Source organism: Pelodiscus sinensis, chromosome 11 (genome assembly GCF_052426305.1).
Source record: "Pelodiscus sinensis isolate ZL-2025 chromosome 11, ASM5242630v1, whole genome shotgun sequence".
Lineage (NCBI taxonomy): Eukaryota > Metazoa > Chordata > Testudines > Trionychidae > Pelodiscus > Pelodiscus sinensis.
The window spans coordinates 47,198,961-47,216,637 of record NC_143062.1 but is presented as its reverse complement, the minus strand read 5'-3'; the positions used below and the strand labels follow the sequence as shown (position 1 = coordinate 47,216,637).

Below are 17,677 nucleotides of genomic sequence, written 5' to 3'. Positions count from 1 at the left end.
GCCGGATAAACAAAGCTTTCACTCTAATTACTCCCCGGTGCTTCCTGGGGCTCTCAGTCGAGGTAGCGCATCCATATTAACGGAGCCTGCCTCGGACGAATTTCAAGGCTCCCCCCAAAGTGAGGCTACGCTATTTTGATTTGTTATTCAGGGAGTTATTAAATAAATTTTAGTTATTTCAAAATAATTTCCTAGTGTAGACATGCCCTTAATGAGGTTCTCTGGGGATTACTAGGGATATTAAAAAGAGGGTAATTGGGTAACTGTATAACCACTGAAAATTGCTTGTATTAACGAAGGTAAACAAGTCAGCGTGGAAATGGGCCATTTGCACCATTCATGGTGGAGATGTGAATATTTGGAGAGGGGGGAATTGCCTTTGTAATGTTGCCTTTGTAAAGTTGAGATCCGTATTCAATCCTAAGTTATAAGGAAAGCGTATGCCTTAATAAATGTGTTAAGTCTCTAAGGTGCCACAGGACTCCTTGTGGTTTTTGCAGATACAGACTAACACGGCGCCCCCTCTGAGACTTTGGTTCTTTTGGGATGAGGAGCTAGGGGCTTGGCCCATTGCCAGCGTGCACATCTGCTAGCTCGTAAGCATGAGTACCAGCATAGCTAAGGGAGTACCATGGCAAGTGGCAGCAAAAGCAGAGCTTAGCTGTGCCAAGTGTGGTTCAGGCAGGTTGGGGAAATGGATTAGCGCTTGTCTGCACAGAGCATGAGGCCCACCAGAAGGCCGTACGTTTTAGTCTGCAGGAGCAGGCACACCCTGCTGGCACACAGTATAAGTTCCCTACTGCATTAACATGGTCCTGTTTCAAATGTGCAGTAGGGAACATTCAGCACATGCCAGGAGGCTCATTAGTCTGCATGAGTGTGTCGTGCACTAACACATCGTGCAGACAAGTCCTAAGATACAGCATTCCAGATGGAGTGCACCATTGCTTGGTAACATGCCTATAGGATTTTCTTTTGAAATCTCCCTGTCTCGAACCCAATTTTATCTTTTGTTCAGACTCCCTTATATATATATAGGATTTATCAAGTTTTTCATAGTTCTATAGAGCGTTCATGTGTGTCTCCCACTGGCTGAGCCCTTCCTGGCCCTTATCAGATTGATCCTCCTAATACCTCTAGAAGGCAAAGCTGTGCTGTTATTCCCGTTGTATGGCTGGAGGATCTCTACGGAATGGAGAAGCTAAATGATTCACCCAAGGTGCCATGGGGAAGTCTGTGGCAGAGTAGGGATTTGAACTCAGGTCTCCCAAATCCAAGTGCCCTAACCCCTAAACCACTCCTCCCTCCTATACTATATCCTTTTTGATGACATTTTTAAATCATTGTGGTCCTCTTAGGAGATACTACCTCTCTTTCCACCAGCTGAGGCTATGGCCCATAATCTTCCATCTCATTCCCATCTTCTGAAACTTTTGTTACTGTGGTATTATGCCTCCTATTTTTCTATTGCTCCATTTGCATGGAAATACTCTGTCAATCAAAAGCTAGGGAAAAGAGATGTTAGTGTAACATTCACTTGATGTTACACTTGATTCATTTGATCAGCAATGAATTATTCGTTTGTGTAAAAGCATTTTGTCTCTGTATTAGTGCACAGGAGATGACGGCAAACCCCCCCCCCCCACAAAAAAAACCCCAAACCCGCCCACAAACCACAAACACATAGGCTACAGATCTTTTCATTTCATTTTGGTGGTAGGAAAAGAAAAAAAAAACCTTGTACAGGAAAGTGCTTGGAAAATACAGTTTTTAGAAAAATAATGGCATTGGTATGGCAAAAAAATATAATTATATTGACTTCACAAGAACTAATATCTCAATGGTCCTCGCCTTTTTTTCTAATATTTAAATGTATCAGTGATTCTAAAGATTAAGTATCAATAATTCCCTTACATTTTATTTCATAATTTTAGGTTTCTCTTGCCTCTGTTGCCAGCGGTTATTACACTACATGGTAGAAAGGAATGCGTTCAGGTCTAAATCCTATTTCTTTTTTATAAATACTCATTCACTTCATTACAGAACATAAAACCAGCCTGCACTGTCTACACATTAATTGAGCACCATTATTTTTTCTCCTAAGTTAATAGTGCAATTTTCCCTTTTCCTTCACAGGACAGAAGCTTTAATGGCAAGTAGCAATCACAAAAACGCTATTTCATTGCTTCTCTCTCTCTCTTCCCTCTGCCCCTCCTTTTTGAACAATAATACAATAAAATGTACTTTGAAATGGTATTTTTGGCATTTTCTCAAAAAATATTGAGGGTGTCATTTCATTACCATTACACATAAACATACAACCCAGGCTGGTGATAAATTATCAGTCTGTCATATAACCTTATCCGACCACTTGGGGGAATATAAAATACAAAATACATATGGGATAATAGAGCTTCTTTTTTGGAGCCAAACATTAGCACACATTCTAGGCAATATTTGACAAAGGAGACAAAGGCCAGATTTTCCGAGTGGTGGAAATTACATACCTCTGTTGACTTTAATAGAACTAAGCCAATTTATCCCCACTGGAAATTGGGCTGACAATTTTCATTCCAAAACAGACCAAGTTTAAAATGCTGAAAAAAGATGCTAGTAATTGCCTAGCAGAAGCACAGATGACAAATCAGTGGATACGATCATGAACAGATTAGACAAACACCTGCCTGGGATAGTAATTGATCAATACTAGCGTTTTATAACAACTGGCTTAAATTTGCTTTCCTTCGTGTTAGCAGAGGTATAATACAGGAAACAGGGTCTCAAAAAGGATCTGAGGCTGGGTTTGGTACATATATCCATCCAAAAGTTTAGATAGTTATCCAAACTTTGGGACACACTTTGGTTTCTCACATTGCTGAAAGTCCCCGAACAACAGGCTCCCTCCCGTACTGTTCCTGAGAGTTCCTGGCTTCCAGACCAAAAATGCAGTGTGAATGGGCAATATGTTCTTATGTGTAGTAAAGCTGCAGGTAAAGAACCAAAGGGCACAGTTGTCTTCTACAAAAACAGCCTAGCCAAGTCACTGCTGCTGGCATACTGCAGAGTTCCAAGTAGATCAGGGGTGGGCAAAGGGGATCCCCAACCAATTATGGTCTGGGGGTGGCATAGCCCTGCCCCTTCCTGATTAGGCCCCGCCCCTTCCTGTTTAGTCCCTGCCCCTTCTGGGGTGGCCCGGGGCTACTTCAAAAATTTTTGAAGTGCCCCTCCGGGCAAAAATTATTGCTCACCTCTGGAATAGATGGTCTAATAGACAGCAAGGAGGGCGACATACAGACAAAGACCACTTCTGCAGTCCTTGCTCAGTCGCACGTTGACCCTCGTGGGTGCTATTCTTGAACAAGGACTACGGCACAGGTGGGCAGCCTGCGGCCCGAGGGCTACATGCAGCCCATCAGGATTGTACATGCGGCCAGCAAGACATTTTCTTTACCGTTGCTCATGCACAGGGTTGCTAGATTCTGCCGGGTGCTGTCCGGCTTGGTTTTTTCGTACCAGCGTTACTACAGTGACACACACGTACAGCAGGGGCACGTGAAGGGAGGTGAGGGCTGATTGCACACAACGTTGACTGTAAAAGCCATGTGTTCCCTCTGCATCCAATCAGAGCGCTGCTACGGTTCCATCGGCACAGCCTGGAAATTCTAGGTACCCAAGTGCAGTGAGCAAAACTACTCTAGTCTGGGAGATGGTCTTGGTTACGACAATCTTGCAGCCACTGAGATGGAGGGCCACTCATGCAGCCCACACACGAGCCAAGGTTGTCCATTGCTGGTGACAGAATCAATTGTGCATGGATGCCTTGCTGGGGAAGAGCAAAGCAATGCACGAAGGGCATGTGTACACTAGGAAACTGTTTTGAAAGAACTAAAATTGATTTAATAACTCCCGAACTAACAAAATCGAACTAGCGTGTCCTCACTACGAGGAAGCCTCGAAATCAGTCCTAGGCAGGCTCCGTTAATGGGGACACGCTAGTTAGACTTAGAACCCCAGGAAGCACTGGGGAGTAATTAGTTTGAATGACTCTGTGGAGTCGTTATTTTTAAATAGCAGCACTGGAGCATCCACACAACCGCTATTTCGAAATGAGCATTTATTCCTCAAGAAAAGCAGGAGTCCAGATTACGAAATAAACAGCCCGTTATTTTGAAACATCAGGCTTGGTAGTGTGGAGGCACCACTTATTCATTCGACCGAAGGGGGTTATTTCAAACTAAAGCCCTAGTGGAGATCAGGGCTAATACACCCTAACCAGTGTGGGTAAGAGGGGCCAAGTGTTTGCAAGTACAGTACTAAGTGATCTGACTGAAACGCCTCGGACGTCAGAGATGAAGCTTTCTCCTGCCCTTTTGTTTGTAGCTGGCCCTGTGTGTATAGAAATCCACTGACGCATTGCAGATGTCTGCTGATACTGAGTTACTGCAGCCTAGAGCAGTAACTGACATCAATTAGGGTGTTTTTCCAATGAGTCCTGGTTGTTCCCGCATTTCCATAGACCCCACTCTCAAAATGAACTCTAGAAGCTAGATGGCTCAAGGTGGCCGGAGCATAATGCAAAGTAGACGAGCCTGATTTTTTTCATGATTTTGAGGCAGATTTTGCTCTGCTTTTCAGCCTACACACCATGGGAACATATGGCCCAATCAGACTGTTCTGGACAAATTCAACTCCTCATTTCCTACCGGAACCAGGAAGTGCGGCAGAAGATGCTATTAGAATATATTAATTTTAAAAATACAATCGAGGTTTTGGGAGCCTTAAAAAGGGGTTTCAAGTTTTGGACGCATTAGCAGAGAGATCCTAAGTTTGGGTTAGATCTTTATCTTAACGGGTTCATCCATTGATTTCCCCTCTTTATCTATAGTAGTACTGGATTGAACTATTTAAAGCTATGGAGAATTAATAAATATATAGTGGTAGCACCAAACCAGCGATTGTTCGCGCTGGCCACAGAGGTCATATGAAATTAAAACTATACTTAAAAGATAATGACTGATAATACAGCAAACCACTGTATTGATTTTTCATTTGTTCCCTTAGTGCTGTCTGCCCAATAAGTAAAAACATAAAAGACAAAACAAATCTGCTCTATTTGCTTATAAAAAGATTGTACTGAAATGCCAAAAATACCCCTCTGCAAATTGTGTAGCACCTTGAAAGGCCAAAGCAGCCTGTAACAAGAAGAAAACATTACTGATTTGAAAGTAAACAATTGAGTACAGTGACAATGAAGTATCACTTTTGTCATAATGCTACATATAATGTAGAGTACGTAAAATGCAGTGGTTTGACTGCAAGATTTAACACAAAACACAAGAAAAGCAGCCTTAATATAAACATTTTACGTACAAAAATATTAAATCAAAATAAATAATTCCAGCCATAAATATTATACTTTACATCATTAAGAATATACAATCTATATACACACACGCGCGCGCACACAAACAAGTACAAAAGTAGAAGGCAGAGGTATTGCAACAATATCCTTCATCCATCTCATCTCCCGGCTTGCCCAGAAAATCTGAAACACACAAACGAGTTGCATGGGTTAGTAAAATTATTGTCCTGGCTTTCGAAACATTGACTTCTCCTGTCAGAAAAGGACTTGCAGCCAGAACAGCTTGGGAACACCAACTCCAAAATCCAATATCCATCTGAAAATAATACACCTGCTATGGTGACAGGCAGCAGCTAAGGTTGCAAGAGGTGAAAAGAGCAGAGGAAACATGTTTCTTTACTTCTTTCAGTTGGACAATGACAGTTCTGTAGGTACACTCAGTCTTGCTGTTTCCCTGAGCTTTCCCCGGCTCCCAGTTCAAGTAACTCAGCCAATTTCCATGAAGTGTAATGGTGCAGAAACAAGCGGTTACGCTGCGATCCGCTCATCACAGGGTGGGGGAAGCCATCAAGAAGACACAACCTTAAATGTAACTGGATCCTTGATTCTCAAATTGCAGCTACTTCAGGCTGACGGCCTAGTATAAGTTAGAGCAGTGGTTCTAATTTACTCCAGCTGGCTATGATCTAAGGGGCCACACCCCAGCTGAGAATGGGTGGAACACAGCTATTTGTGCTTCTGAGAAAATCAACCCATCTCGGCTACGTCTACACTGGCACCCTTTTCCGGAAATGCTTAAAACGGAACAGTTTTCCGTTATAAGTATTTCCAGAAAAAGCGAGTCTACATTGGCAGGATGCTTTTATGGAAAAGCACTTTTTCCGGAAAAGCGTCCATGGCCAATGTAGACGCGCTTTTCCGGAAAAAAGTCCCAATGTCATTTTTGCGATCGGGGCTTTTTTGCGGAAAAGACTACTGTGCTGTCTACACTGGCCCTTTTCCGGAACAGTTTTTACGGAAAAGAACTTTTGCCCGAAGGGGAGCAGAATAGTTTTTCCGGAAAAACACTGACAATTTTACAGTAGATCGTCATTGCTTTTCCGGAAAAGCAAGCGGCCAGTGTAGACAGCTGGCATGTTAATCCGGAAAAGCGGCTGCTTTTCCAGAATAAGTGGCCCAGTGTAGACACAGCCCAGGTGTAATTGCTGCATGTGCAAATGAATATTTAGATGTTTAAAACCTCATTCTGCACACGTAATGTCAGCAAGTGTGTGTATCGACCATTGAAAATACAGGCATTAATGGAGGTCCACACACAAACATGTCTTTTAGCATGTGGGCCTTTTCTGAAAATGTGGTCCCTATGATCTCTGGTATTTTTGTTAAGTGGTACATAGGCCATCAAGCAATCCCCTGCCTTGTGTTGTACATGCCATCTGGCAGACTTCTCCATCCCAAAGGCCGAGGATCTGTGAAGCCATATGAATGTACAGGATTGCTTGATAAGCCCTTTAGAATTAAAGGTATTACATACAAGTCACATTTTAACACCAGTGAAGTTTAAATACTGGTAACATTTTCAAAAGGCTCCTAAAGTGACTCAGAAACCCAAAGTCCAAGTCCCATTTTCAAAGGAGACAGGGAAACATTTTAAAAAATGCCAAAGTCCCAAGGCGGAATTCTAAATGCCTAGATCAGGTTTGAAAAAAGGACTCAGAAAGATTTTTCTTTAGCAATCAACTCCTGGAACAGTTTTCCTTTGCGCTGAAACAACGGGGACCTACCATTGCTACAACACTTGAACCTCGAGGCCAGTTCCAGATGATGGAGTGCACTTCCCACAGTAACCACCACATTTCCCTATGACTTTGGTACCATCCTGTGGGAGGAAAAAAAAAAAAAAAATCAGAAATGAGGTCTCCACCATGTTACACAAGGAAAACCAAATGCTGCCACTGCCAGATACAGGAGACCCCTGCTTTGCAATACGATTGGTTCCGGGGGAAGCGTTGCAAGTCGGGTGGTGTCGTAACTTGAACCCGCATTTACGATAGGAGTCATGCGCTGTCATAAATGTGGGCCAAGGACATAAATCGGGATTTCTGGCCCTTCCACATTTAGAAAAATGGTTGGAAGTGCGGGGGGGTTGGTTCTCGGGCGGTTGCAACTTAGGGGCCTCCTGTACCCAAGTCTGTGGGCATTTTAATAATAGACCTGAAAAGTGTATTGGAAGGGGGGAAATTCTTCCCCAAAATCTATGAAGATTTATACATTAACAGCTTTTTTTTTTCCCTTTGATGCAAATGTAATTCCATGTACGGCTCATGGGCCAGACACTGGCCTCTCTGAATGCAGGAGTATTTGTGAGCTGACAAATGAAATGACACACAAGGAGAAGAGGGTTGGTTGGGAAGTCCTCTAGGTCTAGGTTTTCTCCAACTTGCCCCCACAGAGGGAACATTCTTATACATGAATTACTCTGCTCTCTGGATAGGAACCCAGGATCAGACAGGAGAAAGAGGAGAGTTGGAAAGAAACTGCACCTCCGATGTTACTGAGCACGTGAAGGATGGGGAAAAACGTTTGCCGATACTACTGATATTTATTTGAAGCGGAAAAGCCCAGTGTGGCTCTGCAGTCCAGTGTGACTCGGTGACTTGTCAGAGGCTTAGGGGAGGGATCACTTGACGGTTCCCTGTTCTGTTCACTCCCTCTGGGGTATCTGACCCAGTCTGACCATACTTATGTGATGGAAAGCGATGATATGGGAATGCGGAGTTCTCTAGAGCTGGCTGCCATTTCCCCACATTCCCACATCCCTCTCCATCCGTTACACACTGTAGACCAGTAAGGGGCAGCCTGGCTTCCCTCCGCATAGGCATTGACTGTGAGAACCGAGCGCTCCCTCTGCATGCAATCAAAGCGCTGCTATGGTTCCCTTGGCGCCCCCACCCCGCACATTCTGTAAAAGGGCAATGAGTAAAACTCCCCTATCCCGGGAGGCTGTGTTGGTTACAACAATCTTGCTGCCCACTGAGATCACAGAATCATAGAATCCTAGGACTGGAAGGGACCTCGAGAGGTCATTGAGTCCAGTCCCCTGCCCTCATGGCAGGACCAAATTCTGTCTAGACCATCCCTGATAGACATTTATCTAACCTGCTCTTAAATATCTCCAGGGATGGAGATTCCATAACCTTCCTGGGCAATTTATTCCAGTGTTTCACCACCCTGATAGTGAGGAACTTTTTTCCTAATATCCAACCTAAACCTCCTTTGCTGCAGTTTAAGCCCATTGCTTCTTGTCTTATCATCTGAGGCCAGGAAGAACAAGTTTTCTCCCTCTTCCTTGTGACACCCTTTTAGACACCTGAAAACCGCTATCATGTCCCCCCTCAATCTTCTCTTTTCCAAACTAAACAAGCCCAGTTCTTTCCGTCTTCCCTCATAGCTCCTGTTCTCTAGACCTTTAATCATTCTTGTTGCTCTTCTCTGGACCTTCTCCAATTTCTCCACATCTTTCTTGAAATGTGGTGCTCAGAACTGGACACAATACTCCAACTGAGGCCTAATCCATGCAGTGTTGAGCGGAAGAATGACTTCTCGTGTCTTGCTCACAACACACCTGTTATTGCATCCGAGAATCATGTTTGCTTGTTTTGCAACAGCGTCACGCGGTTGACTCATATTCAGCTTGAGGTCCACTATAACCCATAGATCCCTTTCTGCCATACTCCTTCCTAGACAGCCGCTTTCCATTTTGTATGTGTGAAACTGATTGTTCCTTCTAAGTGGAGCACTTTGCATTTGTCCGTATTAAACTTCACCCTGTTTACCTCAGACCATTTCTCCAATTTGTCCAGATCATTTTGAATTATGACCCAATCCTCCCAAGCATGAACGAGGGCCCCTCATATGGCCTACTCACTAGCCTCTGTTGCTTGTAGCTACTGTAGACCACTGGTATATGGTGAAAGACCTATGAGAACGAGAAGACCTGAGGCCCGAGTCTGATCTCAGTTAACACAAGTAGCCTCATCAGATTCAATGGATCTACAGTATAACAGCTTTAATCCTCCTCTTATTGTATAAGGAGTTAGGGATGTAAGTGACTCAACTAATTGCTCCCTGCCCCCACCTTGCTGCCTCTATCAGAAAGAGGCAACAAGGAGGGGAGCAGGACCCAGAGCTGGGGGGAGTCAGCTTAAAAGCTGGTTCCCCCCAGCACTGTCTCTGTGTGTGGGGGGACATAGCGGGGTACTGGTGGTGCTTCTGTCTTTGAAGTGTAGCAAGAGCTGACAGGGCTGTTGCCACATTTCAAAGGGAGAGTTGCCCTTATCGACTAATGGAATAGTCGATGCAAATTGCATCGACTGTTTGATTGGTTGATGAATCTAAATTGAACATCCTTATACGGAGCAGCATGCTCCCCTTTGTCGTTTCCACAGACATTCTTCCGAGGGGAACTGAGCCCGACATGAGCTGAAAACTGGACTGGAGAGCAGTGGAGGCCTGCAGAGGGCACTTATGTGCAAACTTTCAGAACGGCATGGCATGCTATTGTTGTGACTGTAGCAAACAGCGTCTCGTCTCTGATTGGCGTCTCGTCTCTCCTTCAGTTTGCTCTGGCATTGGCACTCCTGGGATTATGTCAGGTGGGTTGCCACAGGTGATTAAGCTAAGCCAAGGGGGACGTGAATGATTAATCAGCAAGGGGGATGTTTACCGGTTTTGGTTAATTGCTAGTTTAATATATTTAAACTGAACTCAGGAAGGTTTTCCCAAGCACACTGCAGGAAATTGCCTCGTCTGTCACAACTAGCATCCGCTCCTTACCAGGGATAATTCAGCATCTAACCCTAATATATCTCCTCCCGATGACCACAGATGGACAAACGCTGACTAAGTCTTTAACTGTTCTAGCAGCCAAAAAAGTTCAGCTGTTTGGGGCAGGGATAATCTTCTTTACAGTATAATAGGGAGCGGTGCCCCCTGTTCCTTACGCTCCCTGTCTTCTGGGGGTCGGCCCAGCTCTCCCGCAGCTGCCCGGGAGGGGAGGGGGCTGAGCCAAGCAGGGCCCAAGCTGGGCCAGCCCCAGCTCTCCCCCTCCTCCGGCCATTGAGCAGGGCTGAGACCAGGCCAGCCCCAGCTCTCCCTTCCTCCCCCCCAACAACCTGTACTTCAGTTTGATCCCTCTACCTCCATTCTTGCACTCACCATCCTCCCTAGTCCCTCCCAGTCCCCACCCTACACTGCCTGTCCCTACCCCCACCTCCTTCCTCCATTCCTACGCCCCATCCTTCCCTAACCCCTCCCCACCCCCACACTGCCCAACCCCCGCCTCCATTCAATATCTCCCTCATCCCTACCATCCCCCTTACCGAACTGCCCATCCCCACATACACCCTATCCCCCTTCCTCTCTCCCTGCACACCCTCTGCCCCCTCCCACCCAGGAGCATCACCTGGCCGGGCAGCACAGCCCTGGCCACCCCTGTGGGAGCCACAACCTGCCCCCAGCCCAGCCTTCCTGCACGGGCCTCGTGGGGCAGCTTTTCTCGGCGGCAAGCCCATGGAGCCTGGCGCACAGAGCGGCCACTCCCGAGAGCTGGGGAAGCGGCCACGGAGCAAGACCTGCCCAGCTCGCGGCGGGCCCGGGAGAGCGCGGCTGAGCCAAGCCACAAGGCAGGGGCGTGGGCTGGGCAGGCTGGGGGCGGGCCCAGAGGGAGGGGGTTGCTGCTCCAGGGGGGAAGCGGTCACGTGGTCAGGGCTCCTGGGGATGCACAGGGACGTGATGATGTCACTCCGTCGTCCCGCAGGAAACGTTCTTTTATATACAGAGACCAGCAGACTTGACCTGGTGTTGCCAGGATCCGGCCTGGGGGGGAACCGGACAGGCCTCTCGCTGGCTCGCCCTGGGCTAGCCTGGCGCTGGCAGGGGATGGCTCAAGAATGTGGGGGAGGGGGCGAGCCTGGAGTTTGGGGAGAGGGACCAAAGCTGAGGGTTGGGGGGGACCCCCTTCATGCCTGAAAGTGATGGGGTTCCCAGGGTTAGGGGAGGGGACCTAGTTTAGGGCCAGGTTAGGGCCACGCAGGCCTCTCCTGCAGGTGCTCCCTGGGCCCAGATGTGGCGGGGAGGGCACAGTTGGGTTCTGTGGGGGCGGCCGGGGCTGGGCCGGCCGGCCCTGGTTTTGCTTCTGCGGGGGCAGCGGTGGGGCTAGGGGTTAGGGGAGGTTGGGGTTTGAATCAGGGAGGTCACTTACCAGCAAGAGGCTCTCTCCTTCTCTCGCGGCCCCCCGAGCTGAGAGTAACGCTGGCATCTCTCCTATCCCGCCCCCCCTTTCCACGGTATGGAAAACTATCAAATTCCAGGCACATCCCGTTTTCCTGGCACAACCAAACCCTGACCTTGCTCTCACTTAAGAAAAGAGGAAGCTGCACACCGAATTTGGTGGGCCCCTACCCTAGCGCTTACCATTTAGGAGGAGTTCTTGAGCATTTGGACTCTCAGACACACAAATCTCTTAAGAGATAGATAGATAGATAGATAGATAGATAGATAGATAGATAGATAGATAGATAGATAGATAGATAGATAGATAGATAGATAGATAAAGTGCAGTACCTAGTGTAATTGGGTTCGGATTCCTGTCTGAAGACTTGCAAAGCTTCTGCAAGCAAATAATAATAGCGACACCCTCATTCCTGGATTTACTAGTTGCTCTTGCTCATGCAATTAGAAGTTATGGATAAAAAAGGCCTATGAGGTGCAATTTTGTAGCCGTTACTCAAGGGAAGCTCCCAGCAAGAACTTTCCCCAAGTCAGGGACACAGACTGTGGTCCTGGTTCTGTATCCAGTCTGGCACAGGCCCCCTGCTGAAGGGTTCAGAAACTAATTAAAGACATCTCTGCCCCATGGTGCTCAGTGTCCTTAGCTTCATGGTTAAACCGAGCAATCAATTAAGTGCAGTAATTCAGATGAAGTTAAATTTACTACACCTGTCCTGTTCCAACACACACACACAGAGATATGGGCTATCCTTCACACATCTAATGCCTTACGTTAGATTTCATGATGGTATGTTGTTAGAAGAATGATACTCTGTAAGATAATCAGAAAAGGGCAGAAAAGAGCAACAAAAATGATTAGGGGTTTTAAATGGGTCCCATATGAAGAGAGATTAAATAGACTTGGATTTTTCAGTTTAGAAAAGGGGAGACTAAGGGGGGATATGACAGAGATCTATAAAATTATGTCTGGTGTGGAAAAAGTGAATAAGGAAAAGTTATTTACTTAGTCCCACAATATAAGAACTAGGGTACGTCTACACTAGCTCGTTAGTTCGAGCTAGGTAGGGTAATTAGCGCAAGCAGAGTTGCAAATGAAGCCCGGGATTTAAATATCCCAGGCTTCATTTGCATGTTCCCGGGAGCCGCCATTTTTAAAACCTCCTTAGTCTGAACTCCGTGCCCGCGGCTACACACGGCATGGAGTAGGTAGTTTGAATTAGAGATCCTAATTTGAACTACCATTACTCCTCGTGGAATGAGGAGTAACAGTAGTTCAAATTAGGATCTTTAATTCAAACTACCTACTCCATGCCACATGTAGCCGCGGGCACGGAGTTCCGACTAAGGGGGATTTAAAAATGGCAGCGCCCCGGAACATGCAAATGAAGCCCGGGGTATTTAAATCCCGGGCTTCATTTGCAACTCCGCTTGCGCTAATTACCCTACCTAGCTCGAACTAACGAGCTACTGTAAACATACCCTTAGGGATCACCAAATGAAATTAATAGGTAGCAAGTTTAAAACCAACCAAAGGAAGTTTTTCTTCACTCAGTGCACAGTCAACCTGTGGAACTCCTTGTCAGAGGATGTTGTGAAGACCAGGTCTTTAATAGGATTCAAAAAAGAGCTAGATAGATTCATGGAGGTTAGGTCCATCAATGGCTATTAGCCAGGATGGGTAGGAATGGTGTCCCTAGCCTCTGTTTCTCTGGAGGTGGGTGACAGGAGAAGGATCACGCGAGGATTACCTGTTGTGTTCCCTCCCTCTGGGGTACCTGGTATTGGCCACTGTCGGAAGAGAGGACACTGGGCTGGATGGACCTTTGGCCTGACCCAGTATGGCCGTTCTTATGTTCTTATAATACAGCACATAGCAATTTGGTACCTCACATTAGCACGTATAAGCAAATTTAGAGTTAATATACTTATTCTCTTACTAGGGATTTTTGAATTTCCGACACCGCATAATTCCCTTGAGAGATCCATTTTGCTGTTTCTGTCAGCGAAAGGCCTGTTCCGTACAGGTCAATGCTAAAGTGACCCTAAAACATAAAAACAAATTGATTGTCACAAAGATGTACCCTCCGTAATGGCTCAGTCAAGATGTACTGTGAGAAGGATGCGCAAGGAACCGCAGACCCTGTATAACCCCAGAGTCATATTTAAGTTGTGTTATTCTTCACTGTCGCAAGCCCCTTTCCATAACAACATGCCACGGTGTCATGTTTTCAATTTTCCCAAGCCCTGAGAGTGATTAGCACACATTGTACAAATCACAGCAGGATTTAGATTAAGACTTTCTTTTCATTCGGGCCTTTGGAGGAGAGGGCTGCTTTTCCACCATTTGCCAGCGGAGGGCATTCTTGGCCTTCTCATCAGCTTTCGGATGACCGAACAGAATTAAATCCAACTCAGCTTCCCTTCATGGCTTTTCCCCCCCTCCTTTCTCACCTGCAGAGGGCATCCGTATTCCTATTTTGTCCTAACTTCCTCGCCCCAGTAAAAATCAAAACTTGGTTTTGTTTGGCTTTTCAACATGTCCTTCACTTAACTCCTCTTTTTTCCAGAAGCCAAAAATGCTCACAAAATTAAGAGGCACGTCTGCACTTGATGCCCATGCATACTTCCCATTAGCACTTGACTTTGAGTTTTGAAATATCCTTTTCCACCTGACACAAGTCTGCGAATCTGAAGGTTGTAATTTCATCCCTGACCTGGAGTCCAAGATGGCTGCTCTGTTAGGAAAAGGTAGGCGGTTGCTCAAAGCACATGCTACCTTGGGAATGTGATGCTCCAATTAAATACCAACTATTTACTTGGGTGGTGGAAAATCAACATTCCTGAGGTAACAAGTCAGTCCCTGAGACATGGTGCTGTAGAGAGACATCAGCTCCAAAACTGAGAGGGCCAGGAAATTGAGGGACCTCTCATCCGCTGTCAGCTTGCTGGACTCCTGACTCACACACCCTTGCTCTCAGACCCTCATGCTAGGACTAAAATCCAGAAACAAGTTTTTACCAATCACACATTACTCTTACGTCAGCATTCAATAGTATTATAAGCTGGCGGTGCTGGAAGCTGATTAAACCGAGGAGGTTAAATGAGGCACCTGTAACAATGCACATTAGCTTTCTACGGACACCCTGTATTTTAATACAGTATATCTCATGCCATGTGTCAGGGTGAAACAACCACATGCTAGCAGGAGCAGCAGCAGGTCCCTAAAAGTGTGTGGGGGGGACACCAGTGCCCGAAAGGAGGGCCTGCCCCTGCATGGCCCTTCCCCTGAGGTCCTGCCTTTGCCCCTCTGCTCCCTCCTAAGATCCCACCCCTCATCCTCTTCTCCTTGTCGTTTGGTAGAAAGGGGCCTGGTGCCCTGTATTCCAGCACCCCTGCATGCTGCAGCATTTCCAAATGGGTCTTTGGGTCACAAGCGAACTTCTCCAGCACATTGGGCCTGACCTTTCCTCTCTGTCCTCTGCAGGCTGCACACACACCTCCATAGATCCCTTCGCGCCCCTCTCCTGTGTGTGCCCCAGCACCAGCTGACCGGTCTCTCGCAGAGGAGACCGGAAGACCACAAAGACTTCAGTAGATGGATTGATTCTGCCGTCAGCGCCACCATCTTCCTGGCCAACCAGCTCTACTGCTTACTGGCTGCACCTGTGTCCACAGCCCCTGCTAGCTCCTCTCTGCCTCTCACCTTCCTCGGGCTTGCATTCTCTGTAGGAACAACGGCGTTCTCTGAGGAGAACTCTCCCCACCGCCTCTGGCTGGCCTCAATCCTTCCCTTCCTACGCCTGCCCAGCACCGTCTCCTCCTCCACCCTGAGCTCTAGGAAGGTGTCTCTCACGCTGCTCTCTCCGAAATCCTCATTTCCTTCCAACTCTGAATTTTCCTTTTCCAGCCTCTCTTCCCAGTCTCCGTAGCCTTCAGATACGCCGCGTTCCCTCCGTCCTCCGGAAACCCTCCTGCAAGCCCAAGGACACGCCCTTCTCCATCCTTCATTCTGCCTTTAGGCTTCTCAAGTGCATGCACCTTCTTCCAACTCGCCTGACTTCCTTCTCCTGGACCTCTCCTCTTTGGCTGTTTCCTTCTTGGCTGGTGGGGTTCTTTGTGTAAACTTTTCCTTTCCCTCCATGCTGTCCTACCTTGGTCTTCCTTGTCTGCCAGCCGCTCCTTCAGTGCCACCCCTCTGCATCTCTCCCACTAGTGCAGAAGTCCCTCAGGACTCCTGGCTTGTCTCTTCCCTTGTCCTCCTGTACATTCAGCCTGTGTACCCTCAGCCATTCTAACAGAGGGAAGCAGCACTGCTAGGCTGATGAATCAAGATCTTCTGCTCCACCTACCCCTACACATCAGCTACATTGCACATTTCTGACTGCCTACTACAGCCAGTTTCAACCTACAGCCTGTGGTACCCCTGGGGCCCCACAGATTACATCTCAGGGGTCCACAAAAGGGTGTCATTACCAGAGAGCAGTGGTTTCAACCTGTGGTCTGCGCACTCCTACAGGTCCACAGACCAGGTCTAAGGTTTCTAAAGGGGTCCACACCTTCATCCAAAACATTTTACGGGTCCACAAAAAAACCACAACAGATCGACAACCATTGAGCTAGTTACTGAGCTTAACAAAAAAATAGGTTGAGGTGCTGGCTAAGGATTTGAGAGTGCAAGGTTCAATTCCCTGCTTTGCCAGACTTCCTGGGCAAGTCATCAAGGCTTTGTCTTCAGTAACCACCCCGGCGATCTAATCTACACGACTTCAGCTTCACCAAAGTGGCTGAAGTCTATGTAATCACTGCAGCGACTTGTGTGCAGTAAGGTCAGCAAGGGCTGCTTTTCCGTCGCCGCTGGTAACTCTTCTCGCCCTGGTGAAGTACAAGAGTCAATGGGAGAGCGGTTGGAGTTTGATTTATCGCGTCTACTCAGACAAGATAAATCAAACACCGGTGGATCAGTCACAGTAACCTTGATCCCTGGCTCAGTGAAGACAAGCCCTTAGTCTCTTTGTGCCCCATCTGAGAAATGGGGGCTATAGTACTGCCTTATCTCACAGGAGTGCTGTGAGGATACATGCAATAAAGAAAGCAAGGTAGTCCTAGGGCCAGATAAGCATCTAACCTAGATTGATCCTGCTGGTGCAAACCTTCCCAATCCTTTTTTCACCCTTGTTTCCCCTTTCTTGTCAATTCTCTGCCCTTTCCCCCCCAACCTCCCTGCTGGGCAGTCAACTCAGGCTTGGCATTGTGGAATGTCTCTCTTCAAACCCCGCTGCTTGTCTCCCACTAACCCAATGGCCGTCTGCAGCCCAGAAAGTACAACTTGTACAGACAAAAGAAAGTTTCAGACCGCTGAGATGAGAATGTGACAGTTGTTGGAGTCGGGCAGATGCGATCAAGAGGAATTAATATGAAGTCTGAACATAACAAATGGAACTAGCTCCTAAGAAATGTAATTGTCAAATACCTGAGGGCATTTGGCCGCACTATAGCAGTCCCCCGCAGTGGCATAAGGAACAGGTCGTCCATCATGTGTCCGTGCAAACTGTAAATCAGTTGCTGAGAAAATTATTTGGTGAACAGCACAGACAGGGCAGACAGCAGGGGGAAGGAGGAAAGAGAAATTTGAACACGTTATCTGCTAAGAAGTACATTTGGGCAATTTGCTTTTATATATTAATCTGGTGAGCTCAGCAAAATCTCTTCTTTTGGCTTTGCAGCAGTAAAACCTTAGTTCAGCAAGATGCTTAAAAACACCACACCTCTGCTGAATGGCAGTCCTTCATCTACTGAAAGTTGTGCAAGTACCTGGGTGAATTTGACTGTGTAGAAACAACACGCACAGAGATAATGATTTGGGTTATATTCTCAGAGCGCAAATTTTCCCAGTAAGCTGAATCCACCGGTAATAGAAAAGAACACATGAACATCCAGTGCACGTATTCTCCCTTAAACGAAAAGTGGTACTGGAACAGAACAAAACTGCCGTTTCAAAGTTAGATGGCCTTAGCAAAAAAATAC

General features: G+C 46.8%; 1 protein-coding gene across 6 annotated transcripts in view; it reads right to left on the bottom strand.

Annotated features, from left to right (window-relative positions):
* Positions 1–1,689: 1,689 nt before the first annotated feature.
* Positions 1,690–17,677, bottom strand: part of ADAMTS9 (ADAM metallopeptidase with thrombospondin type 1 motif 9) — a 159,627-nt gene continuing 143,639 nt past the window's right edge. For 5 of the 6 annotated variants that reach the window (XM_075938510.2, XM_075938509.2, XM_089781264.1 and 2 more), the window contains 4 exons: positions 17,124–17,215; positions 13,591–13,695; positions 7,147–7,241; positions 1,690–5,545 (listed from right to left, as the gene is read on the bottom strand). In XM_075938510.2, the coding sequence (XP_075794625.2) occupies positions 7,152–7,241; positions 13,591–13,695; positions 17,124–17,215 (287 nt within the window). In that variant the 3' untranslated portion in view covers positions 1,690–5,545; positions 7,147–7,151. Of the gene's footprint in view, positions 5,546–7,146; positions 7,242–13,590; positions 13,696–17,123; positions 17,216–17,677 lie in introns of those variants that run through there. The other variant, XR_012906430.2, reaches the window with a different exon arrangement.